The sequence below is a fragment of the Phyllostomus hastatus genome, unplaced genomic scaffold (assembly GCF_019186645.2).
Source record: "Phyllostomus hastatus isolate PE091 unplaced genomic scaffold, TTU_PhHast_1.1 phas_contig_159, whole genome shotgun sequence".
Lineage (NCBI taxonomy): Eukaryota > Metazoa > Chordata > Mammalia > Chiroptera > Phyllostomidae > Phyllostomus > Phyllostomus hastatus.
The window spans coordinates 29,696,887-29,722,102 of NW_025333640.1; the positions used below are offsets into that span (position 1 = coordinate 29,696,887).

General features: G+C 41.3%; 2 protein-coding genes across 9 annotated transcripts in view; one reads left to right on the forward strand and one right to left on the reverse strand.

Moving 5' to 3' along the window:
* Window positions 1–16,020, forward strand: part of CLGN (calmegin) — a 30,390-nt gene extending 14,370 nt beyond the window's left edge. Inside the window, exons 7-15 of the mRNA XM_045831338.1 lie at window positions 937–1,129; window positions 3,995–4,184; window positions 8,393–8,506; window positions 8,619–8,769; window positions 9,982–10,197; window positions 11,259–11,384; window positions 11,599–11,758; window positions 13,376–13,476; window positions 15,229–16,020. Coding sequence (XP_045687294.1) covers window positions 937–1,129; window positions 3,995–4,184; window positions 8,393–8,506; window positions 8,619–8,769; window positions 9,982–10,197; window positions 11,259–11,384; window positions 11,599–11,758; window positions 13,376–13,476; window positions 15,229–15,309 — 1,332 coding nt within the window. The 3' untranslated portion in view covers window positions 15,310–16,020. The remainder of the gene's footprint in view (window positions 1–936; window positions 1,130–3,994; window positions 4,185–8,392; window positions 8,507–8,618; window positions 8,770–9,981; window positions 10,198–11,258; window positions 11,385–11,598; window positions 11,759–13,375; window positions 13,477–15,228) is intronic.
* Window positions 16,021–17,948: 1,928 nt separating this feature from the next.
* The window catches only part of SCOC (short coiled-coil protein), a 29,637-nt gene continuing 22,369 nt past the window's right edge, over window positions 17,949–25,216 (reverse strand). For 2 of the 8 annotated variants that reach the window (XM_045831557.1, XM_045831561.1), the window contains exons 2-4: window positions 21,696–21,767; window positions 21,259–21,342; window positions 17,949–19,727 (exon numbers count right to left, since the gene is read on the reverse strand). In XM_045831557.1, coding sequence (XP_045687513.1) covers window positions 19,585–19,727; window positions 21,259–21,342; window positions 21,696–21,767 — 299 coding nt within the window. In that variant the 3' untranslated portion in view covers window positions 17,949–19,584. Of the gene's footprint in view, window positions 19,728–21,258; window positions 21,343–21,695; window positions 21,768–23,270; window positions 23,440–25,216 lie in introns of those variants that run through there. The other 6 variants (XM_045831559.1, XM_045831563.1, XM_045831556.1 and 3 more) reach the window with 5 other exon arrangements.

Sequence of the window (25,216 nt, forward strand, 5' to 3'; positions counted from 1 at the left end):
TTTCTTCCAGCACTCCCTCCTGGAGGCTGCGTCGGGCTCTGCGTCTGCCAGCAGACGTGAGGTCCACGAGGACGTGGGACACTTGTGAAAGCGCAGGGCTGTCCGCAGGCTGTGAGACGGGAGGACGGGGGTTCGTGGAGGGCCAGGTAAAGGGGAGGCCCTGTGCAGAGTGTGGGGAAGGTCCTGTTTTGGGTATTGTCAGGTGACGATCACCCAAAGGTATTATGACAATTAGGAAATCTACTGCCAAGTGTTTTTCTAAGCCCTTTATCTGATTCACTCAGTTAATCCTCAGAGAAACCTTCAGAGGTGGGCACTGCTATTATATCCACGCTTCAGAGACGATAAAACTGCAGAGAGGTTAAGAAATTGGCTCAGAGGCACGGGCAGCTGATTCAAGTGGCAGGGGTAGGATTTGAACCCCAGCATCCGACTCCAGATCCCATGCTCTCCCCCAGCAGGCCGTGTTAAGTGAAGAGAAATTACCGGTAGGAAGACAGTAGTGAAAACAGGCTCTGTGTCTGAGTTTTTCTTCCCCCTGCGTAGGAAGGTCATTTTCTAGTGTGTTCCTAATGGTAGTAATGGACAGTCATTGCATTCTTAAGGTCATAAGTATGCTTTTCTCTATGCTTAATTCTCTTAATAAAATATTAATAGTACAAATTTACATAAAGTCATTAAAGCTTATTATGGTGTTACCAGGGTGGTTTCAGCTTCCCTCCTACATCTTTATGAAGGAAGTAGTGTGTGCTTTAAAATCAATCTATTTTAAAATAAAATGTGTCATTTTTCCACATTTATTGTCACTTGTGTCAAATAATTCTTTGGTGAATTAGCATAAACACAGTTTTGTAAACTCCACCCAGTTGGATAGAAAGAGAAATTCATTAAATGCTCTAATGCTGGACTAACCCCATCACTCATCTCTCTTTGAAGGAAAACTTTTATGATAAAACACCTTACACCATTATGTTTGGACCAGATAAATGTGGAGAAGATTATAAACTTCATTTTATCTTCAGACATAAACATCCCAAAACTGGAGCTTTTGAAGAGAAGCACGCCAAACCTCCAGAAGCAGACCTTAAAAAGTTCTTCACGGACAGGAAGACTCACCTGTACACCCTCGGTATATCCTTTCCATTCATTCGTCCACTCAGCAGGGTTCGCTGACCACTGATACGTTCACAGCAAGGGCTTTGGGAGAAACAAACATGGATTCTGCCCTTAAGGAACTTACCTTTTTAGGAAAATGAGATAGACATCATTCTAGTGTAGGTAGAAAGTGAAATTACCATTTGAGAGGTACAGCCAAGAGTTCCATGTCACTTCCAGTTTGGTGACCCTGAGAAAACCTGGCGAAGGAGACTGTAGTTGAACTGGTTTCGAAGTGTAGACAGAATGCGGAAGACAGGAGGTGAAAAGGTACTTTGGACACTGCGACGTTAGTGGTGCTGGAGGAGTAGACAGCGGGAAATAAGATGGAAGAGGAGGAAGTCTGTAAGGCCACGCTGAGAAGCTTGGGCTTTGTCCCACGGGCAGTTGTGATGAACCTTAGGTGGTGTCTCGTGATGGCTGTGGCTGTATTTGAACTTTGGAAAGGAAAGCATTGAGCTGCCATGTATTAACCTGCTTAGCTTTACTCGATGTGAATAGGAGTTTGCATAGACGTGGAGGGGCAGAGCATTATGCGGGATTGTTTCTCCTCTTCTCACACACATGTGGTTGTACAGCTGTGGTCCACCCAGGATTATGTAGGGTCGCAGCTCTCTCCCCAGGGGCTGCAGGTGCAGAAATACTCATTTGGTCTGCCAAGGCAATGACCAGTTTCATTTTCAATGTCAGCATTGACATCAAAGACCATATATGAAAGTGGCAAATAGTACTGGACATTTTGGGGAACGTAAATTGTAGAAATTGTGTGAAAGTATAACTAATATAGGACCAATTAATTTAATCAGACTTTACTATACAAACATGGTCAGAAGCAATTTGGTAGTATGTATCAAAAGTCATAAGAGGTTTATGTCCTTTGAAACCACAATTCCACTTTTAGGAATTCATCCAAGTGACCTCCGTGTGAAAATGTAATGCTATAAATTAGAAGCAACCCAAGTGTTCCAGCAGGAGTTTTCTATACCAATACAAAATGCTAACTGTGAAATGTTTAGCACCGGAAAGAAATACGCGTAATATTAAAATGGGGAAAGAAAACAAGACTCAGATTGGAGGCAAATCATGAGGGCCCCTAGGCAAAGTATGCAAGCGCATAGCAGACGAGGAAAAAAACGAGTTGTCATTAATTATCGCCTATACGCTGTGCTCTCTGCTGGATACGTTGTTCAGCACCATTATGCGAGGTGGGCAGTTTCTGTTTTGCCTTCGCATGGCTTAAGTCACGTGTTCTAGGAGGCAGTGGCCGCTGGCAGGACTGGGACTGAAATTTAGGTCTGACTCTTAAACATTCGCTTTTCTTACTACTCAACACGAAAGCTTTGTTGTGCTAGGATTGAGTGACTTTTTCCTTAAAAAAAAAAAAACTTCTGTAATACAATTATATTTGTATAGCGTTTATTCTGTGATTGTTCTAAGAACCTAACAGAGTACCTTAAATGACTTTATAATCCAGTGCTTTTAAGAGTAGAGTCATTGAAAATATTTAATAGAGCTTTATGTGGAATTTTTTTGTCCAAAGATTTTGGACAAAGATTTTTTTTCCACATATGCCTATTTGTTGTTTGCTTTTCTGTTTTACCTGTAATTTTAAAAAATCCATTTCAGTTGCAAAATTTGTTCAGAAAACATTCTGTTCAAGATTTTGAGAAACCCCTCCTTTGAATTAGGAAGGGTCTAGTTAGTCCCCTTTTGCACGTAAGGTCTTACGCTCAGCTTGACCTTTCCCCTTTGTTGTAATAACATCGTGGTGTAATTTCAGCTGTTAGTAGAAGAGAAAATGTGGAGAAAAAGGGGAGAAAATGTTGAGTGTTTGCTTGCACTTTTGGAGCTTGCATGTGAACTGTGGCATTTGATTTTGGTGGAACTTGGCGCTGCCGTGACTGCAGCCTCTGGAGACTGGTGTGACGTCAGCACCGTTTCTGCAGGACGCGGGAGCCCGTTTACCTGGATGAGTCAGGGCGGTTCTGACATTCGTTGGCAGCTCTTGCTTCCTTAGCTTACTGAAAGCAAATGTTAGGCAGCCGTTTTCATCTGTCATTCTTTCCAAAGATACGGATTTAGAAGCGACCCTCTTCCGTGTTGACAGAAGGAAGAGAAAGCTTCTCTCTCGTCATTACAAAGGATAAGGGAGTTCTTTATGAAATTTTTGGCATGAGGACTTTCTAGAGAGCTAGAATTAACCTCAACATACCAATAAGTATAAGCTCGAATAATTTCAGTCATCCCTGAGATACCTTAAACAGTCTCTGAGTCATTAGATTTGAAATGCCAGTGAACTTGAAGGATTTCCAGGAAATGATAGTGATGTATTGATGTTAATTTCTGAGATTGTAGGAGAATGACCGTGTTTAATACACATTAAAACATTCAAGAATGATGTCTGTGAGGTCAGTAACTTACTCTCAGGTGGTGCAGGAAGAAAGTAAATTTTTTTGTAGTATACATGCAAACTTTGAAGGTTTGAGGTTGTTTCAAAAAGTTATTTTAAAATACTGAAGAAGATTGGGTTGTTTTCTGTAACTGTAAAAAGGGTGAAGCTGATGGGTTGTGTGAGTCCCAAACTGAGCTAGCTATTCAATATTTTTTATTTGAGAAGTAATAGAGTATTTTATTAAATTATTACTTAAAATTTTATTTTTGATTTTAGATAGCACTAAGTCTAGTGATTTCAGCATATTTTGATTTAGTATGTTGGTACCTCCTCTGTTTCTGGCTGAGAGAAAGTTTTACCTGTGAAGTTTAGGGTAGTTAATCATTTAGAAGATTACTTTTGGAATGTCTGTCAATATAACTATAATATATTTAAATTGGTCTTTAGTGATGAATCCAGATGACACATTTGAAGTGTTAGTCGATCAAATAGTTGTAAACAAAGGAAGCCTGCTGGAGGACGTGGCCCCTCCTGTCAACCCCCCCACGGAAATCGAAGACCTGAGTGACGAGAAGCCTGATGAATGGGACGAGAGAGCAAAGATCCCTGATCCGTCTGCCGTCAAACCAGACGACTGGTGAGCCGAGAACGCGGTAGTGGAGTATGCTTTGGTGCAATTAAGGAATAACACAAAACATATAAGTAAAGTTTACTATTAACGAAATGTATTCTTGTAAACATCAGAACTACTTACTTTGATTATTTTGGGTGACCTTCCTAAAATGGAACTTGCACTTCCATGCTTTCTAATTATCTTAACTTTTATTTTAATTTAATATTTTAATTTTGTTCCTTTTTTCAGCGCATTTTTAGTTTTGCGCTTCCAGTGCTATGGGGGGAAAGTACGTAGCTCTAAACCACCAACACTTTGATTTCTGGTTTAATCTTTAATGTGTGTGTGCACATTTTACACAGCTGTTGTCTTTCCCATTAGCACTAGAATAGGCACATCTCCAATGTCATATAAAACTAGATAGGACTCACTCATACCAGTTCACTTAACTGTACTTTTTTTTGCTAGCTGAGTACTTGTGTCGTTTTTATTCCTCAGGATGATGAGTATTTTCCCTGAGAGAAAGGTACTCAGGCCCCGCGCTCCCATACCTTGGTCTTCGGTGGTGAGAGACCCCTGTGTGTGTCTCTGTCTACGGAGGTTTTCTTTGTCTTCAGATATGTCTTGTAATTTCTCCGTGAAGATCTTACCTTTATTCCTAAGAGCTTTATATTTTTTTCCTGCAGATTGGGTAGCTTTTGGTTTTGCTAAGTATGTTATCTATTTCTTTGTATTTGACCTGACTTACTAGTTATCTATTGCTGTGTAACAAGTTACCTAAAAATAGCAGCTGAAGACGAGAAACGTTAACTCATCTAGCTCCTCAGAGCTGGGGATCTGGGAGTGGCTCACGGAGTGGTGTGAATACTAAGTGTGAATTTATGGGACTCTGTTCTTGGCTTACTAAGAGGTTCGTTTTCCATGATTGAGTGTTGGATTTTGTAAAATGGTTTTTGTACATCTATTGAGATGGCCATACAGATCTCCTCCTTAATTGTGTGGTAAATTATATTGATTACTTCTCTAATGTTGGACTAACCTTATAATCCATTTGGTCAGCAAGTATTGTCCTTCATATGTTTGCTGAATTCTAATTGCACTTTTTCTGTCAGATGAGTGGAGTATAGTTTCATACAGCCACATCCCTATGACTTACACACAGTCCTAAAACGACCAACATACGCGATGGTGTACCGCCACACCGCAGTCAGGATACGGCATATGACATTGTCCCATGAAGGCCTTCCTGTCCCTTTGTGATCAGTCTCCACCTCCCCCTCCCCCCGGGGCAGCCGCTGACCCGACTTGGGTCCCGCCAGCCTTGTCTTTCGTAGACGGTCACCTGACACGTAGTCAGGCCCACTGGCCGTGTGCAGCTTCAGTTTCTGGCCCCTGTCCCCTGCAGGGGTGCTCCCTCGGTCCCCTGCAGGGGTGCTCCTTGCAGTAACAATAATCGCCCATGTGGTTGGGCGTAAACCCATCATGAGTCTCAGTCTCGTTTTTTCTTTGTCCCATGTACTCTGTGTCCTTCATGAAAAACTCTTCCTGACTTCTTTTGGACTGAGCAATTTTATTTTATTGTAGTCTTCTGTTTTTTCTCTTCTGTCGGCTTCTCAGCTTCCACTCTGGTTTGCTTTCAGATAGTGTTGTATTCCTCTTCCCGTCTAGGCGGACATTTCCCCTCCCGGCCTTTGTGCTCTTGTCACATTTACTTCTGCAGACACCACGAGGGCCACACATACTTGTTCCTCACTCAGCGTCTCCTGGTCAGAGGGTTGGGAAGGAAAGCGTCCTGTAGTTTCCCGTATAGTGACCGTTTCCGGTGCTCTGTTCTTTAGTGTAGGTACAAGTTTCCATCTCCAGCAGTTCTTCTTTTGCCTGATACACTTCTCCTAACACATTGTAGTGAGTGTCTGCTGTCACCGATGTCCTCAACTGTCATGCGTCTGAAAGCCTCTTTCCCTTGCCCTCACTTTTGAAGGATGCTTTCGCTGCGGATGCAGGTCGATGGCTGTCGGGCCACAGCCGCGTCGTGTCTTGGGGCTCGAGTCGCTTCCCACGAGAGGGAGAGGTTGGCTGTTGGCCCGTCCCCGTTCTGCTCTGCTGATGTGTCTTCTTTCTGTTGGGTCTTAAAATCCACTGTTACTAGTTTTCAGCAGTTTGATTTTGCTGTGCCTTGGTATAATTGTGTGTGTGTGTGTGTTATTTTTGCTTGGGTTCTTGGAGCTTTTTTGGAATATGGGTTTATAGTTTGAATCAAATTTGGGCAACATTTGGCCATTATTTCTTTGAATATATATTTTAAAGATTTTATTTATTTATATTTAGAGGAAGGAGAGAGGGAGAGAAACATCACTGTGTGGTTGTCTCTCGCACACCCCCTACTTGGGGACCTGGCCCACACCCCAGGATTTGACCTGACTGGGAATCAAACCAGCAATTCTTTCATTTGCCTGCCAGCACTCAATCCACTGAGCCACACTAGCCAGGGCTATTTCTTTAAATATTTATATTATCCCCCCATCTCTTTTTGGGGGACACTACTCAGTGTATGCTAGAATGCTTTATATTATCCCAAAGATCACTGAGGATTGGCTTATTTTCTTAAACCAGTTTTTCTCTCTGTGCTTCATTTTGGAAAGTGTTTATTCCCATTTCTTAAAGTTCTCGTTGGTGTGTAAACACTGAGGTTACTGCCTCTTCAGAACACAGAGCGTTGCTCCTAGAACCAGAAGTGTTAACAACTCACTCACAGCCTTTGCTTCCAGGCAAATAGTATAATAGGGAAGTAGCTGGTTCAAGGCAGGAAGAACAGTACAGTTTTTTAAACAATAAAAAAGTCGCTTATTAGTGTATCACTTTATGAATTTACACGATGAGAAAAGGTAGGGCCCTATCCATCTTGTGGGTTTTCTAACATTGCTTTATATTTTTTCCCATAAAGTGTAATGCTGGGAAATAAGTTTGCCCTTAAATCAGAGACACTGCATATAGAAACCCCGTTCTGACTGGTGATACACATTAGAAGTTGTTGTGTGTGTGTGTAAGTGCTAAAGAAATGCTCCCTTAAATTTTAAACCCTGCTTACTCCGAGTCCTCAGAAACTCAAGACCACTTTGGTATCAGGCAAGTGTGAGTGTTTACATATAGAGAGTGGTTTCAGTTTATTTGGTTAACTTAAGTTTTGTTTGGAAGATCATAATGTAGCCTCTTGTTTAAAATTTCTACTTTTCTATAAAGATGAACATTACATTAGTAGCTCTGTTCAGTACACACTATGAGTATGTTTATATATGTTATAATTTACTGTTACTTTTAAATGAAAATATAAAATTACTAACATTAAACATAGAGTTTAGAAATATTAGAGTAGAAAAACCTTTCCAAATATGAAATAAAATTGAAAAATTATAAAAGAAAATATTAACAAAATTTGGCTACATTAAAAGAAATGATTTGTATGTGGCAAAAAAAAAAAACCCTCCAGGCGGTAAGGGGTAATGAGGGCAAATAGAGGAAGGACCACCAAGGAATGTGTATAAAGGACACATGGACAGAGCCAGAGGGGGTAGGTTCAAGGGTGGGAGGCGGGGTTGGGTGGGGTGAAAATGGAGACAATTGTACTTGAACAATGATTAAAAAAAAAAAAAAGAAAAATGCCCTCCATCAACTATAATTTAAAATACATGAGAAACTGGAAAAATATTTTAAATTCATGTAGCTGATAGAGGGCTGATTTCTCACTAATTCCTAGTATATTCCCGGATATTCGTTAAACCATGGTTTGTAATGGTGACTCTGGGGAGCAGCAGATGCCCCTCAGGAATAGGTGGGTTGAGTAAACGATGCTCCATCCACAAGACAGAAGCCTGCACAGCTGTCGGGGGCACAAAGCGGAGACACGTGTGTCTGGAGCAGGCCCCGGGGGCGGCCTCCACACAGAGCCAACACCCAGTGTGTGTGCATGGGATGGCAAATGACTGCGTTTTTAAGAGATGAAAACGACATGTAGTACACTTTGTTCAGAATGCTGCTTGTATTTGAGAAAAGAGTATACGTGTGCGCGCATGTGTGGAACACAGTGGGGCCGTGTCCAGAGACGCGGGCAGCTAGCAGAGCGGCGGGAGGTGAGAGACGGGGCCAGGGGTGTGGGGAACACCTTGGTGCCTTCTGAAGTGTGTGATGTGCGTTTGAGCAATCTGAGTAACTTACGTAAATTGCTGTGTTCACAGGGATGAAAATGAACCTGCCCAAATAGAAGATTTAAGTGTTGTTAAACCTGATGGCTGGCTTGAAGATGAACCAAAGTTTATTCCTGACCCAAGTGCTGAAAAACCTGAGGACTGGTAAGCATTCTGCATCTCCAGAGGTCAATATCTTGTTTCTTACTTGCTATTTGTGTACGGCTGAGAGGAGAGAGTCGAGGTTATTACATCTGCTCTGCTGTGATGCCCTCAGGAATGAAGACATGGATGGAGAATGGGAGGCGCCTCGTATCCCCAATCCAGCTTGCGAGGTTGGGTGTGGTGAGTGGAGTCCTCCCATGATTGACAACCCGAAATACAAGGGCGTGTGGAGACCTCCGATGATCGATAACCCTAACTACCAGGTAACGCGCACTCGTTCCAGCCCCACTGTGGAGTCAGAGATGTTATGCTGTTCTATTACATGTCTACTTACTGGTAACGTTCACTTTAGAAAATTGATTTGTAATAGTGTGCCTTGGCTATCTTGAAAAGTCAAGGAAGATAGACTTCAACTAATTTATATTTGTAGATTAAAGCATTCTTTAATTTCTCTGGAGAATAAATGTGGGAACCGGAGATCAGTCACTGCATACTGTACTTTTCCCTAATAATTGATGGTCATGGTGGAATAAAGTTCTACTTTAGAACTGAATATAAGAAACGAGCTCTGATCAAGAGGACTGACTGCCTGTTTTGCTGACTTTCTGGCGTTATGGAAATTTGGATTTTTTCTAACATGAATCAGATACGTTTTGAGCGCACCTAGATTTTTGTAGAAGTCCCTACATTATCCACTTAACCCCGTGTTTCTACCTAGTTATTCATTGACATTTTCTAACACGTGCTACACATAATGCAGTTCCATATTCTGATCGCTCACTTTAGTTTTTCTCCATAGCATTTATCACAAGACGTTTATTTTGGTAACTCTCTTCTTTAATGTCTGTCTCCTTCCTTAGACTTTAAACTCTGTCATCCCAGAGCCGTGTCTGTCACTGTGCCCCGGCTCTGGTGCAGTGCCTGGCACAGGGTAGGGCTATATGATGGCGGAGCGAACCAGTGAGGGCTGGCACTGTGGGATTCGTGTGGCTGGGTTGCATTTAGTCATGTCAGGGCTCACGGGACTTCTGTGGTGGGTACTCATTCTGAGGTTCAGCCCTGACAGATCATGGAGGCCTGTCATGGGCCTGTGTTAAACGGAGTGGCTCCACTTGGTCAATTTTAATAATGTCTTACCTTAAATCACTTTACTAATATAAAAAACTTGTCTAAAATAGTATCACTTGTGAAACTTAATTACTCAAGTTTCTGTGTGTATTGGATTTTCATTTTGCCTTTTTTTTACAGAGTTTGAAGTCAGTATTATTTATAAGAACATCATGAATACATGATGTACATGATGTACAGAATAAGAAAAATATTTCATTTCCAGTGATTTACTAATCAATTAATATCAAAGCTTTTTTTTCTCCAGTTACTACAGTGATTTCATTCAACAACTATTGTACTTCTTAAGTAACATTTATAATGAAATGATTTTATTTGAAAATGTTTTCAAATTATTTGTCTTCCAGGGAGTCTGGAGTCCTCGAAAAATTCCTAATCCAGATTATTTTGAAGATGATCATCCATTTCTTCTGACTTCTTTCTCTGCTCTTGGTTTAGAGCTTTGGTCTATGACTTCTGATATCTACTTTGATAATTTTATTATCTGTTCAGACAAGGAAGTAGCAGATCGCTGGGCTGCAGATGGCTGGGGCATGAAAAGAATGATAGCGACTGCTAACGAGGTACGGCGCTGACCACGTAGTAACAATAGGACTTGGTCCCTGTTAGGTACGCGAGTTACCCTTGAAAGGGTAAATAAGCGTGTGATAACTACTAAGTGTCCAAGAAATGTCCTTAAATTTATGTAAACAGAATATTTGGTTGTACTGTATTATGATACAACTTTATTATAAACTGTATAATGAACTGTGTATGTATTTGTAAGTCTTCATTTCATTCTTTATATTATGATAGCTACAAGGAATTATTATCTGCTGTTTATAGAAATGAAACCACTTAATACTTGTATTTGTGGTCTTTGTCTACAAGTCTTTGTCACCTTGTCAGTTCCAGGCTGAAGTGTTAGTAATAATTGTCAAGTTGATTTTACTAATAATCCTTTAAAAGTGCAGAGTAAGTTACCAGAGGGTTGTATACTTCTAAACGAACCAAATAATACAGGGTGGGGCAAAGTAGGTTCACAGTTGTCATACAGAAAGTAATACAATAATTAATAAGTAATAATTCAAGAATAAACTTTGTGTTTCACATACTCACGATGGTAAACCAGCTTTTGCACCACCTTGCATGTATCCATAAGGACCACTTGTGTCCCAGCCGGGTAGTGCGGTTGGTCAGATCGTCTTCCCAATATGCCAAGGTTCTGGGTTCAATCCCTAGTCAGGGCAGATACAAGAATCAATCAATAAATGCATAAATGAGTGGAACACAAAGTGATACTTCTCTCTCTCCCTTCCTTCCTCTCTCTCTCTAAAATCAGTAATTTTTTTTTTAAATTTAACACTAATCATATCCTGAAATTTGCCAAAAAAGATTGTCATTATTCTTGCCTAGTAGGTTAGTGGTTTCCACCTACAAAGTCTCCAGCAGCAATGCATGCTAATAATTAAAAAGTTTAAACTTCACAGAGTGTAAGATAGGAAAATGAAGTATTTTTTAGCTGAACAAGTCCATACTCCTTAATATAAAATGCCAAGATAAGTAAGTTTTCTGGGAAGGGTAGTGTTTCCCGATGAAGGGCGGTCAGACCGGAGCTGCGTCTCACTGTGTGCTTTGTTGGCAGCCCGGCGTATTCGCGCAGCTCAAGGCCACTGCTGAGGAGCACCCTTGGCTGTGGCTCCTCTATCTGGTGATAGTGGGGCTCCCGGTGGCACTGATTACTTTGTTTTGTTGGCCGAGGAAAGTGAAGGTGAGTAAAATGAACTTCCTTCAACTTAAAACAAAAAAAAAAACAAACCACTTTTAGTGTTTGAGTTCTCTGAATTGAGCAAGTGGTTCTTTAAAGAAATAAGCTAAACTTTGCATAATTTTTTATTGTGTATAATGTCAGTTATTGAAAAAAACGTTTTAACAAATAGTGCTTTGCTTTTAGTAAAGATAGTTTGTGTTACACACTACCACAGAAAAAATACGAAGATGCGGTGTATAAAAAGACTGACATATGTAAACCACAAACAAAGGGGGCGCTAGAGCAAGAAGTGACTGAAGAGAAGGCAGCCCTGGAGAAGCCAGTCGACTTGGGAGAGGAAAAGAAGCAAAGCGATGGTGAAGTTGTTGAGAAAGGTAAGACCGTGATAGTGATTTGTAGTGGAGACCCTGGGCAAAGCTCGTAAAAACAGGCTTTTACCAAAGCCTGGTAAACACTAGCTGTTGCACTTGCTGTCACGGGTGCAGCATCTGGACCCCCACGGATGCTGACGGGCGCAAAGAGGAGTAGTCGCCTCTGCCAGGGTGTTGGATCCTGAGCAGCCATCACCCTGTTCACAGTTTCTGTCTTCTAGGAGGAAAGATGGTTAAATACTGTTCAGTTGCATACGAGCCTAGGTTTCTGCAAGGGCTTTTCTTGCCTCCGAGGCTGCGGGTGCGACGAGCAGCCCCTGCACGTGGGAAATGGGCGTGAGGCAGGTGACTGCAGGATACCGAGTCTTCCCATGGCTGCCGTTTACTGGAGAGCAGTGTCCCATCAAATAAGTGGCTGGCTCTCCTGAAAGGATTGCGGGATCCTATGGCCCCTTCCCTCCTGTACTAAACTCCCGAGGGTGTTAGAAACGAAGGACGGAGGCCTCGGGTGACTCTCCTCCAGGACCTCCTCACGCACGTCCAGGAAGGTGTGAGACTGGTAGCGCCTGCCAGGTATCCCACGCCAAGATCCGAGATCCAGACTGAGCTCTTTACAACTTAAACTGAACACTGTTTTTAAGTTGAGTTGATGAAACAGTTGATTTAAAAACCACACATACATAATGTATTTGTACATATAGGCAAGATCTGTCTAAAAAGTCCAGCCCTTGTTAATATAACGAGAGAACGGTTTACCCAGCATCGATGTAACCTGGCAGCCAAGGAGAGTGGACTGGAATGCACATGAGGACCTCACTGTACTGGTCAGTGGGTGCAGTAGACACCATTGAGTGAGCATGTGTACTGGGTGGCCATCACATTCTAAATGACTGAGCGAGTAGAGCAATGAATCTGCATTAAATTTTACCTTAAACTTGAACCTTTCTCTGTGGAAATTATTGGGATGATTCAGAAGGCTGCTCCTATGGGCAGCTGGTGATTGGCACCTTCATCAGCACAGTGCATCCGCTCACACATCACGTCTCCTGCAGAGTTTTTTGGCAAAATAACAAATCACCCAGATGACTCAGCCCCCCTACAGCCCAGATTTGGCACCCTGTGACTTCTGGCTTTTCCCAAAAGTAAATTCACCTTTGAAAGGGAAGAGGTTTCAGGAAAATACAACAGGGCACCTGAGAGCGATTGGGAGAACTGTGTGAGGTCCTAAGATGCCTCCTTTGAAGGGACTGAGGTGTCACTGTCCTGTGTACTGTGTTTCTTGTACCTTGAATCTTCAGTGTCTCTATTTTTCATAGCACATGGCCGGATACCTTCTGAACAGACCTTGTGAACACACTTATAGATTCTTTGGTTTTCATGTTACATACAGACTGAATGCTTAAGAATTCTCTAAACCTGTCCCTTTCTTCAAATATGATTTATTTATAAAATGTGGTAAAATAATGAGTATTCATAATCAATTTTTTAAAAATTTTCTAATAGAAGAAATTGCTTTTAAACATTGGAATTTAAATAAATCCCCCTTCCTGTATTTAATACTTATCAGTAGTGAAACTCTAACTCATCATGTCTTTGCCTTGAATGAAATCTGTGTTCCAGAAGAAGAAGGGGAACCCGAGGAAAAGAGTGAAGAAGAAATTGAAATCATAGAAGGGCAAGAAGAAGGCAATAAATCAAACAAGTCTGGATCAGAGGATGAGGTAAGCAATTCTTAACGGAAAATAAACCCCTTTCTGTGTCTGATTTGTTGGCCAAAAACTTATTTCAATAAAAGCAGCAATCTGCTTTGTGAAGGCATTTTTTGGCCGTATCTCTATCAGTTTCCATAAGAGCCTCCACACTTAATAAACAGTATAAAGTAATGAAACAGTGTAAAGAGAGAGCTGCATCTATAAAAAATTAAGACTTTGTCATTAAAGTATTCTGTTGAAAGGTGTAATAAATACCATTTGAATATTTACAAGGTAATTGTGTTTATTACAAACAGTTTTCTTAACAGCCATCATAAAACATTCTCATTGACTCAGTAACTTACATTTCACATTCTGAAATATTTCACATGTTGGGTAGTTGAGTATACTGTGTGCCTGTTGTGGTGTTTTTTCTCAAACCTTTAGTATAAACTGATTTTCCCATTAACTGGCTAGGTCCACCCCTTTGTATGTCCTGGTGTGTAATAGAACTTCCCACAGTGCCTTTGTTGAGTCAGTTACTGTGGGATCAGAAACATCCGTCCCTGTATCATCGAGAACCAGAGCCTTCTGGTTTGGTCCAGCTTCAGGGAAAGCCTGCCCTCCCACGCCCCTTCCCTGGAAGAGCTGCGGACCGCCGCTCCCCTCCCTCCCCTCCCGGGGTCAGCACTCTCATTGCCTCGGCTTCGCGGGGGTGGCAGTGCGGTTGGCCTGGCCTGGCGCACAGGGGGAAATACGCTTTCCATGTTGTCTGTGTGAAGAAATCTCCCAAATAAACGTGGGTTTTGTTGTTGTTGTTATTACTTATTTTCTAAACTTGTTCAGAACATACCCCTGGTTAGTGGTTGTAACGGCCGCGTGAGGGTGCAGCGGGGCTTGGGGAGCCTCAGCTAGTACGAGGAGCCGTGTACAGGGGGCGCTGAGCGAGGAGGGTTCCTTCCAGAACCGGGTTTTACCCAGTCGTCGTTTCAGCTGTCGGCATGCTCCAAATAATAATGCTCGCAGTGGTTCACTTGAACGTGTATTCTAGTCACATTTGCCTCACAGACACTTTGTGTACCTTCAAAACTATCTCAATTCCATCTTCCAGGCTTTTAGGTTCCTTGTATACCTTTGTTAGTGAGCTAAAACAAGCCAATTTTGTGTACTATAGCTTTGAGAAATAAGTATAACTCGTTTGTATAATAATATATAATAACTTCATTATTTTATATTGTTACACAAGTTTAGTTTATGTGTAAATGCTTATTCTAGACAAATAAGAATTAAAAGAAAGGAAAACCCAAACCACAAATGTGATGTTTCCCTCTCCTCTCTCCTAAGTTCTCTCAAAGTACCGTGTGCCAGAAACTCTGAAAAAGTGTCTGTAAATCCACTGCAGCAGCCCATTGCTTAAAGAAGTCATGTGATGGCTAGTTAGTGCTTAATATCCCACAATGAAAATATCATAGAAACTTCAGTTAGTTATTACATTGAGATTAAGTTCTAATTCATAAAACCATGAATTGAGTTGTTAGCAATATTCCTTGTCAGATACATATTTCATAGGCAGAGTTCTTCTAAAAAGTAATCGTGCCAAGAGATCAATAAATTAAAGCATCAATTTATATACACGTGAAGTCAACGCATGAAGTAACGGGACATATATGACATAGCATTTGATTGTTAGAACATGTAATTTAGGGAATAGGAAGTACATTTTTTACTACTGTCTGTGTGCACACTGTGAAAATCAATGTTTTCACAATTCCCTTTCTCTAGATGAAGGAGGCGGACGAGGGCGCGGGATCCGGAGACGGGCCGGTGAAGACAGTACGCAGGAGGAGGGCGCGGAAGGAGTGACCGTATTTAAGTGTTTCTGCTTCCTGACGCACTCCTAAGACCAGGGTGCCAGAGCTGAACTTGAATCCACCCGCACATCCTGTCTCCACATCTAGTATGCTGTTCTTTCAGACCTCCGTTCAGTCTTTCCAGGGGAAAAAACCTTTGAAGTTACCTGGTCTTCGAATTTAGAATAAAAAAAAAGTGGCACGTTACATACGAGGTTTATGAGATTAATATCATTAGAAGTTACACAGTTTTAATAGTTTGGAGAAAGTTTCGGTTTGTACAGAGCAAAATAATATGCAGCAGCTTCCCTGCTATTGGGAAAACCAGTTATTGGGATTCCCTCTTAAACGGCTGCACTGCGGTATAACTGGTGGTTCCACAATAAAAACGAGTGTGTTCTGTCATACAGAGCTAAGTGCAATAAAGTTTCTGTGTGGCTGTTCTATCAACAAGGTGTTGTATGTGACCACGTTTACCTAGTTGGTGTGCAATGACAGTTTCAGTCCGTTCCCTGAAATTACAGATTCCTTTAAGGAGGTGTTTTGTTGGCAGACAAGTTAACAAAAGAGAACTGTCTGAGTGTCATTCACAGAATCACTGGTTAATAGTGCAGCATATTTTACATTTGAATGCAAAAAAAAAAAAGGTTCATCAAACAAGTTTTTCAAGCTTTTATTTTATGCCAAAACATTTGCCTTACTCATTGCGTATGTGTACATTGCTCTTGAGGATATCATTTAAATATTTTCTTCTTCATTTCCTTTTTAATAGGTAAGTTATTACCGGGAGGCTTTACATTATATTCCTGATCATTAAGAAATTATAATGGCTAATAGATGTCATGCTTTGTATTTTTGTCTTGGTTTTTTCCCTGGCAAATTCAGATCTACTTTAAGTCAATTCTCTCATCCAGCTTCAAAGCTGCCTCTGAGGCAGATACCGGCTACTGTCAGTGATCTCTTGCTCCTCTTTGTAAACTACCGGAGTTACCAACAGTCACGGCATGGCGGTAAAATGGAGCTGTGGTGATCCACTGAAAATGTTGTAAGTTATTATGTTTGGGTAACAGGTCAGGTCCTTTGGAAGGTGATCTAAACCTTTGAGACCACAAAGCCACTCTCATACTATCCAGGGAACTTCATACTCACTGGGTACCATTTTGGATTCCCGCATGGACACACACACCCCATTGTTGGGCAAGCACCGACTAAGTTCCCGTATGACCCCCTCCCCAGTAGTACATTTAGAGCACATGTATAAGGAAAATGAGTCTCTAGACTCTCCTTCTACTAAAGGAAGCCAAACATACTCTTATTTCAGAGAGTGAACGGAAAATGAAAATGAGTTTTTTATTCTATTGCTGTATTCCAAACTTTCATAAATTGGTGGTGGCAATCTTAATACGTAGTCAGTTAACCATATGTTTTATTTATTTAATACTAACCCAGCACATCTTGCAAAGGTCCCCTTTCTTGCTTCGTATTTGGAATGTCCAAATGAACTAGACATACTGGATGATGCTAGATGAGAACGTTTCTGAAAGTAAACTACGTCGGGAGATAAATCTTTGATTACCGAAACCTTGTCTGACAGGTATCCTCTATGTGAACATTTTTTCCCTGAAGCTTTTTTTACTTTCCTGGTTGCCGATTCATTTTAACGTTAACATTTGGTTAAACTCTGACAGTTTGCAGTGGTAAAATCTGAGCAACCAGTTTTGTCAACTTACTGCTGCTTCCTGTACTGGAGCCGTGCAATGGACATAGTCTTCCTAATAACACGATGGCTTTTTCCTTCTACCACCCTAATCTGACTTCAAAATGACTTATGTTTTGTCCTTTTCTCTAATAAAGGAGAAAAATAAATATATTTTGCTTTTATTTTAGTTGGCCTTTTAAGAGACTTTTTAACTTGGCCAGTTAAACTAGCTTCCTTTTTCTTGATTTTTTTTTTTAAAGACAGCCTAGCTTCCATTGATTATTTCTCTGGAAAGACATGTTATTAGAATTAGTAGCCTTTTTTGAAAACTTTGCATGTATACCCCATGTGCTTTTTCTGCAAATTAGAATGGTGCTAATTAGCCTTGGCTGGTGTGCCTCGGTGGATTGAGGGCCAACCTGCAAACCAAAGGGTCGCAGGTTCAATTCCCAGTCAGGGCACATGCCTGGGTCGGAGGCCAGATCCCTGATTGGGGACACTTGAGAGGCAGCCACCCATTGGTGTTTCTGTCTGTCTCTAAAAATAAATTTTTAAAAAATCTTTTAATAAAATAGTGATAATTAGTGTGACTTGGAAATTATGGTTAAAAATGCCAGAACATCTTCAAGTTTCTGCTAGCTTGTAGCACTCACCTCAGAACCATTAGTTAGGAGAGAAATGTTTATATTACTTTATATTATTTATCTTTCTATCACATATGTTGTTATGGGAGATTAGCCTAACCTAAAATGTACAATACCTTTCCCCGGAAATCTTGGATTTTTCTTTGAATTCCTTTTATTTTTTAAATTAATGTATAGTAATCCTGTGACATTTGTCTTACTAAGATTATTATTCCCCTAAACACCCAGTAGCTGGCACTTAAGGAAGACAGGCTTCCAACAACCCTAGGCACCCACTTTGCCACCCCACGATGCCGAAACAAACCACCATTTCTGAAACAGCTTTTTATTAAACAGCAAAGCAAAACTGCAACACAATTTTTAACATTTGTAAATTAGGTCACAAAAGGGATGCAAAATATTTTGCAGTATGATTATATATTCATACAGCTGAAGTCATTCATCAAATTGTACATCGATACAAATATTATTACATGATTAAAAGTAGCCCAAGCCTAATAACTATAAGCTATGTTACTGAATCTCTTTTCTATTGAATATTTAACATTTTAACATTACTTCTGATATTAATTTCCTTAGCAAATGGAATCTACAAACTAATTTTAAAAAATTGTTAAAGAATGACTGTAACGCTGCAAACCAAGTAGTTGCGCTTACCGAAAACTGGGAGAAGTAGTGAGATAAAATACTGAGAACATTATTAATTAGTATCACATGGAAAACTCTCCCGGTTTTATTCATCATTTTGATACTAATACACTCAAAGGACTCTGCAAAAATTGATCTGCTGAATACTATAAATATACTTTGAGGCCAAACGCTCTAGATGTGGTTTATTACAAGGTTAGTCAAACTTAATCCACTTGCATACGCATTTCCCCTAAAGATGTAATCTGTGCCAGAGACACAGGTGTGGGGCAAAAACATGAGGAGCAGGTTACTACTGTTTACCAAGTGCTCTCTCCATCCTACCTCTGTTTTTCCTCAAAACACTCTATTTCAAACATATGCACAACCAGAGCTCACCTTCTCAGATAACTAAGTTATTTTGTGTAAGAGGGAAGTTTTCAACAATTTCCCCAATTTGACAACTCAGCTTCAAGGAAAAAAAATCTTCATTTTTATAGCCTCTGTTTTCCGTTGAGAAAAGAGAAACCAGCAGTCCTGCCTCAGTCCCAGCACTAAACACGGTCATGCACTGCCAAATGACGGATGGGATGCATTCTGAGAAAAGCGTCGTTGAGGAATTTAGTTGTGCAAACATCACAGAGTGCCCTTAGACAAAGCTGGGTGGTGTGCCCACCACACACACTGGGCCACACAGTAGGTGCACTGCCCATCACAGCCGCAGTCTGTCACTGACTGAAATGCCATTATGTGGGCCCATGACAAACGACAAGCCCTGACTTTTGGTTGAGTTTCACCAGTAGAATTCAGGTTACTCTCATAAATGATTGACTACTGAAATTACTCTTACAAATGTGAAACCAGTTTTTTCCTCCAGGGGAAGGGAAATGGGGAGGAAGAAGCAAATGCAGAAGAGGCACAAGATGGTAGACAGGGTACAAAAAGCTGTGCATTCAGTACATGATTTTGGTCACTTTTTCACAACATGTTATTTTCTTGTATGTCCTACTCTGCCTATAATAAAACACGGTGCTAAACCTACAGATCAAAAGCAAATTCAATAAAACCTTATCAAGTTCCATAAATATATGCATTTCTAATTATAAAGTCTACATTTTCACATTTTCATAAACTAACATAATACGCAAACTCATGGAAGTCCTCTCTTACACTCTTAATTTTGCCTAGATCTGACATTACCTTTATAAATATTCAATGAAGCCACAAACAAAGGTACTATAACTTCTGAAATCTATCCAAGTTTTAAAGAAACAAAAGATCAGCAGCAATTCCGTAAGACAGAAGGGACATCAGTCCCTTACTTTCTTTTGCTTTTCGTGTCAGTTGTTTGAAAAACACTGGAAGCCGACATGAGGTTCTCTATATATTGTCCAAGAACTTGGTTTTCTGATTTTAGCTTCAGATTTTCTTCCTTCACTGCATCTACTCTTGCAGAGAGATCTATATTAAAAATAAAAAAGCCCATTATCAATAAAATGATGGCAGTGATTCCACAGTATAAAATGCTTAACATTTATTCTTAAGAAAGAGAACATAATTCTTAAACTTGTGGTCTTAAAATTCAGATCACTTTGGAAGTTAAGGTAAAGTGAACCGTGCAAGTCGATAGCCAAATTTCTGAAGCGAGATTTCACAGTAGACTCAATGTCGTTCTTTGTAAATAGTGTTTATGTTGACAACTTAATTCTTAAAATGGTTATTTAAAAAATTACGGACTTGGTTTTTTAATGTGAAGTTGAGCTCATGTCTTACCAATGTAAAACCGTAACATCTTCATTAGAAATGTTTAAGAAAATGTGGTAGCTGAACACAATTGAATTCATACACTGGGTATAGAAAGTCAGTTTCTTCCAGGCAATTGAACATTTTATAGTTTTACATTAGCAAGAACAAAAGATGCAGTTTCTAATGATCAAATAAAACATTCCCTCCATTCATTCATGTAACAGCGGAGTATTGGGTGCCCTCTGGAGCCAGGCACTGTTCCAGAGGCAAAAGCACGGAAAAAGAAGGCCCCTGCCCTCACAGAGCTTACGTTCTACCATGCACGTGGGCACTGGGGGGCCCCACGCGGGGGTCGGGGAGAAGGCAACAAGAGTTAGGGTCATAGGAAGGAAAAGGGAAGTTGGCCTTTTATACAGTACAGTCAGGGACAGCTATTTGGACAAGGTGGTTGGACCAGAAACATAGAGTTAGGGAATGAGCCTACAGATACGCAAATAACTACCGGGAAAAGATTCCAGCAGAAGGGGACAGCAACTAAGACCCTGAGCAGAAGCTTATTAAAAGAACACGGTGAGGGGCGGGGGCTGGGCAGAGTGTCTGAGGTAGAAGGTGTGAGGCCGTGTGTGTGATCTGGCTCTGAAAAATAAAAGGGAAGGAACAGCCTTCCAGAGTGGCTTTTATTAACTGTGACATTCACTGTGAACTGGGACACCACTGGAGTGACATGACCTGCTCAATCTAATATCAAAAAAAAAACAAAAACCCCAAAAGCCCCACAACCTCTTACTTTCATTAAAAACCAAGAGATGTTTCAGTGTTAGCATGAATTTTATGCACTGCGTCTGGAAAATAAGACTCAGATCAATTCACTTTTACTCTCTGCGGCTAACACAGGGCTGTTAGTTCAAGTGGACTCAGGAATACAATAGAGGGGCTCTCGTGTACTCAACAGCATCAGTTAGGCCATAAAGATGGAGGCTTTAAGGAACAGATATTGAACAATATCTGTTCAAGGAACAGATATTGATATTGATACAGATATTGATATCTGTAAGGAACAGATATTGAACAATATCTGTTCCTTAAAATCACCAGCCAAAGCTACAGGCAGGAGGGGAAAAATATTGAAATGGACTTGAAATTTATACTTTTTAAAACCGTGCACACTAAAAAAATGTAACATCACAAAAGCTTACAATGTCAATTGATTGATGTTGTTCAAGAAAACTACAAAATGCAAGCTAACCTTCAAGTGTGTGTTGGAGTTCCAACACTTGATTAATAAGTCGTGTTTTTTCCTCCAGTTCCACCTGATTTTCAGCATCAACTGCTGTAATAAAAAGGTTCAAATTTACTATTAACATTAGGTACCATTTGTGTCGTGTAGCACTTACAGATCTGCGAACTGTTTTATGTTGTCTAACTTGACTTCTACCAGAGCCTGTGAAGTAGCAAGTTCTGTTCCCACACTGAAGATGAGAACACCAAGTACAGAGGTTTGCCAGCATTTCATTTCACAGTAAGGAACTGAAGCTCACTTAAATCCTTTCCAGAACTAGAAGGGATATAAATAAGTAAATTAGCCATATCCAAAACTCTAAATATTCTTCTCTGTTCTTTCCATTGCTCTATAAAGCAAAAGCCCCCACAAAACCAGGAACATACAAAAGGAAAAGAACGCACCATCCATGTCGGCATTCATCATCTTGGGTAACAAACTTCCGGGCCTCGGATACAAAATCCTTGATGACTGGTCTGCAATAAGAAAAAATCAGAAACATAGACACACACAGATATACAAGATTTTCAAAAGAAAATTTTGTGACCCAGTAAGTACCCTCTCATATGCTTTACTGTTTCTAAGAATAAACACCCAATGGGTAAGCAAAGGGTATCTATAAATGGTGATACAGAAAAGTAAACGAGAGAAGACACTGAGTTTTTCTGTTATAAAAACAATTCATAATTAAATACCACTTACATTATAAAATTGCTTTTTAAAGATAATGATCAATACTAGCAGTTACGGAAAAACCAATGTCATTGTGCATTCATGTACTAAATGCCTCGCATATATTATTCATCAAACCGACAGAACACCACTGCAATGTACAGATTTGGAGTTTGTAGCATGTGCAAGATTTACAAAATATATCAGAAAGTCTATGTATTTTGCTTTAGATTTCAGACCCAACGTCTGTGTCAATTATTCGAACCTAGATCTAACTATAAAATCTCTTTCTTCATTATGCAATGGAAGAAACTTTAATATAGCCCTGATCTAATTTTGCCAAACATTTTGCAACTCTTGATATCAAACTCCTTTGATATTCCCACCAAGCAACTGAAAATAAATTTCATTCCCCTCAAGCTGCATCAACTGTCAGCATGGTTGGTTGGTTCCGATCCGCTCAAATTCTAACTTGTTCTGATTACATAAACCCACAAATTGAGGGAATGTTTGGCCAAACGGGGATCTGAACGCGGAGCCAGATCCCCAGAAAACGGCTATTGAGCTTCATGAGGTCACGCCCAGAACACACAGAGATGGCTGTGCATTCTCAGGTACGGATACAGTGTGGGGACCAGAGCATAGCACGTCCTTAACATTGTTACGTCATAGTATCAGAATGGATACACTGCACAACAAAAGCCCTGCCCTTCCGGAATGTATCCTCTTTCTCGGGTCCGATCCTAACTCCCCAAAACTTGTTCAGCAGGACCCTTCAGAGAAGAAAACGAAGAAACCAACCCCGGAGCTGCTTTCAGCGCCTAAAAACCTGTGGCCAGTCCCTTACCTCTCACTTGCCCTCGCCCCCATCCTGGTCTCGGCCTCTTCTCCCCCCACCTCCTGGGCTTGGCAGAGCAACCACAGCTAAGCCCAGAGGGGCCAGGTCCCCTCGCACCCAAACGCCCCTCCCGCAGCCACATTTAAGAGCCGGGGTGCTGGACAGCGGCCTCCGACTTGGGAGCGGCGGGAGGAGCGGCAGGACATCCGTGTCCCGGACAACAACCGCCGCACCCCCACCTCCCACCCCCGCCACCCCCAACGAAGCCCTGGGCCCAGTAAAGAGAAAATGAGAAAAAAAGGCTGCGCATGGGCTCTGCTCAGGTCTCAGCCCTCTCTCCGACGCCCAGGCCCGAGGCCGCTCCTCCTGGGCCCCCGGGGCGCCGAGCTGCGTCCAGCCCGCCCCGCCCCCTGGGCCGCAGCTCCAGTGGCCCGGGGCCAGGCCCTCTGCTGCCCTAGGCGGCCCTCACCTGCCGTTTGAGGGGACGGGAGGGGCAGGTATCTGGAGGATGCCTCAGGCCGGGACTCCTGGAGCACTTGACATCGGCAGCTCCACCCTCCCCGCCCACAGAGCGTGCGCAGAGCCGGGAGTCCCGCCCCGTCCCGCCAATCCCCACTCAAGAAGGCACGCTTGCGCATTAACTGCCCGGCGCCCCAATCGTCCTCTCTCCAAGCTCAGGGATCCACCTCCTGCCATAACAAAAGGACATTGGCGTCCAATCAGGATTGAAGTAGTTGTGGGCGGGTCCTGGAAGAGCAGCAGCCAATAACAGCACAGAAGAGAAGTCCTGCGTGAGAAAGCCCATCCAAGCATAGCCTCTGTTCCCTCTCAGCGGGAGCCTGAAAATTGGGCTCAGAAGTCCAATATGGAACATTCTGACAGCTGTCAGGAAGGAGGTTGGTAACAAGAAACGCTAGGCAAGAGAGAAATCATTGAAATGTAAAAAAGGGACATTTGTGGACATAACAGATGAAGCCCATGCAATTCCGTGGTCCCTCAATTCTAACAGCAGACTTTTCCATATTTTTTTATCTCCCAAGTTGGAAACCTAAGTATACCTCTAGTTGGTTGTTCCTCTCCAAATGCGTAGTGCCCTGACCATTTACTTGTATGACAGAGTTGAGAAAATACCTTAATATTACTTTGGTACAAAGCACTTTCTCTCACCATATTCCATGTTGAAACTCAAAACAACCCACGGAAAGAGACCGAAGCTTAGGAGTAAATGTCTTGCTCAAGGTCATACACATCCTGTCAAATGCTTTGTGCCAGGCTTTGGGCTGTAATGTTATCTGGCTTGATACTGTTCATAGATACCGTGTTTTGCCGTCTGTAATGCGCACTTTTTGTCCAAATTTGTGAGGGGAAAAATAAGGATGCACATTACATACTGGTAATACTAATTCCATATCTATGTAAATGTTTTTAATTCTTTTTTATGCTTATGCATTAAAAGTGTTTCTTTAGAAAGCAACAAAGATATCCATATGTCAAATAATACTCTGGAACATGATAGTTTTTTTTTCTAAATATAATAAATAACTGAATTAAAAAATTAAAACAAAATTTTTTTTCCTGAAAGTTTGGGCCAAAATGTGGGTGCTCACTATACATGGCAAAATGTGGTAGCTAGCCCTTACAGTAAAGTGAACCATCTTTATTTTCAATATTTGTTGAGTACGAGCTAGTAACATTCTCCTGAGTTAGAGGGGTGAGTCCTATGTCTGTCTGGTTTTTTTTACTTGTAGTACATTTTGCTGATACATGGCCTTATGCTTTTAAGGGTTATATTAAAAATGTATGTTTAAAAGTGTATATTTCAGTAGTGTTAAGTATATTCACATTGTTCTTCAACCAATCACCAGATTTTGCAAAACTGAAACTCCATACCCGTTAAACAGTGCTCCATTCGGCTCTCCCCCAGCACCCGGTGACCACTACTCACTCTCTCTCTCTCTTGAAATATGCCTATTTTAGGTACCTCACGTAAGCGGAATCATAGTGTTTTCTTGTGACTCACGTAGCATTACATCCTCAAGTTTTATCCATGTTGTGGCATGTGTCAGAATCCCCTCCTTCTTAAGCCCGGATAACATGCCACTGTGTGTGTGTGTTTTGTTCGTCCATACACTGTCAGTACACGCTTGGGCTGCTTCCACCTTTGAACTGTTGCAAATGCTGCTGTGAGCATTGCGTGTGCAAATGTCTCTCTGAGAACCTGCCTTCACTTCTCTCGGGTACATATCCACAAGTACAATGACTGGATCTGGTGGTAATAATTTTAAAAGCAGCTTTTAAAAATGTGGTATGCCTGCACCTGTAAGTTGTTGGACAATGAAGGTGTCTGTCTGATAAGGAAGATGAGTCAGTAAGGCTGTGGGAAAAACCTATTCATTCCTGCTGGGAGTGTACATG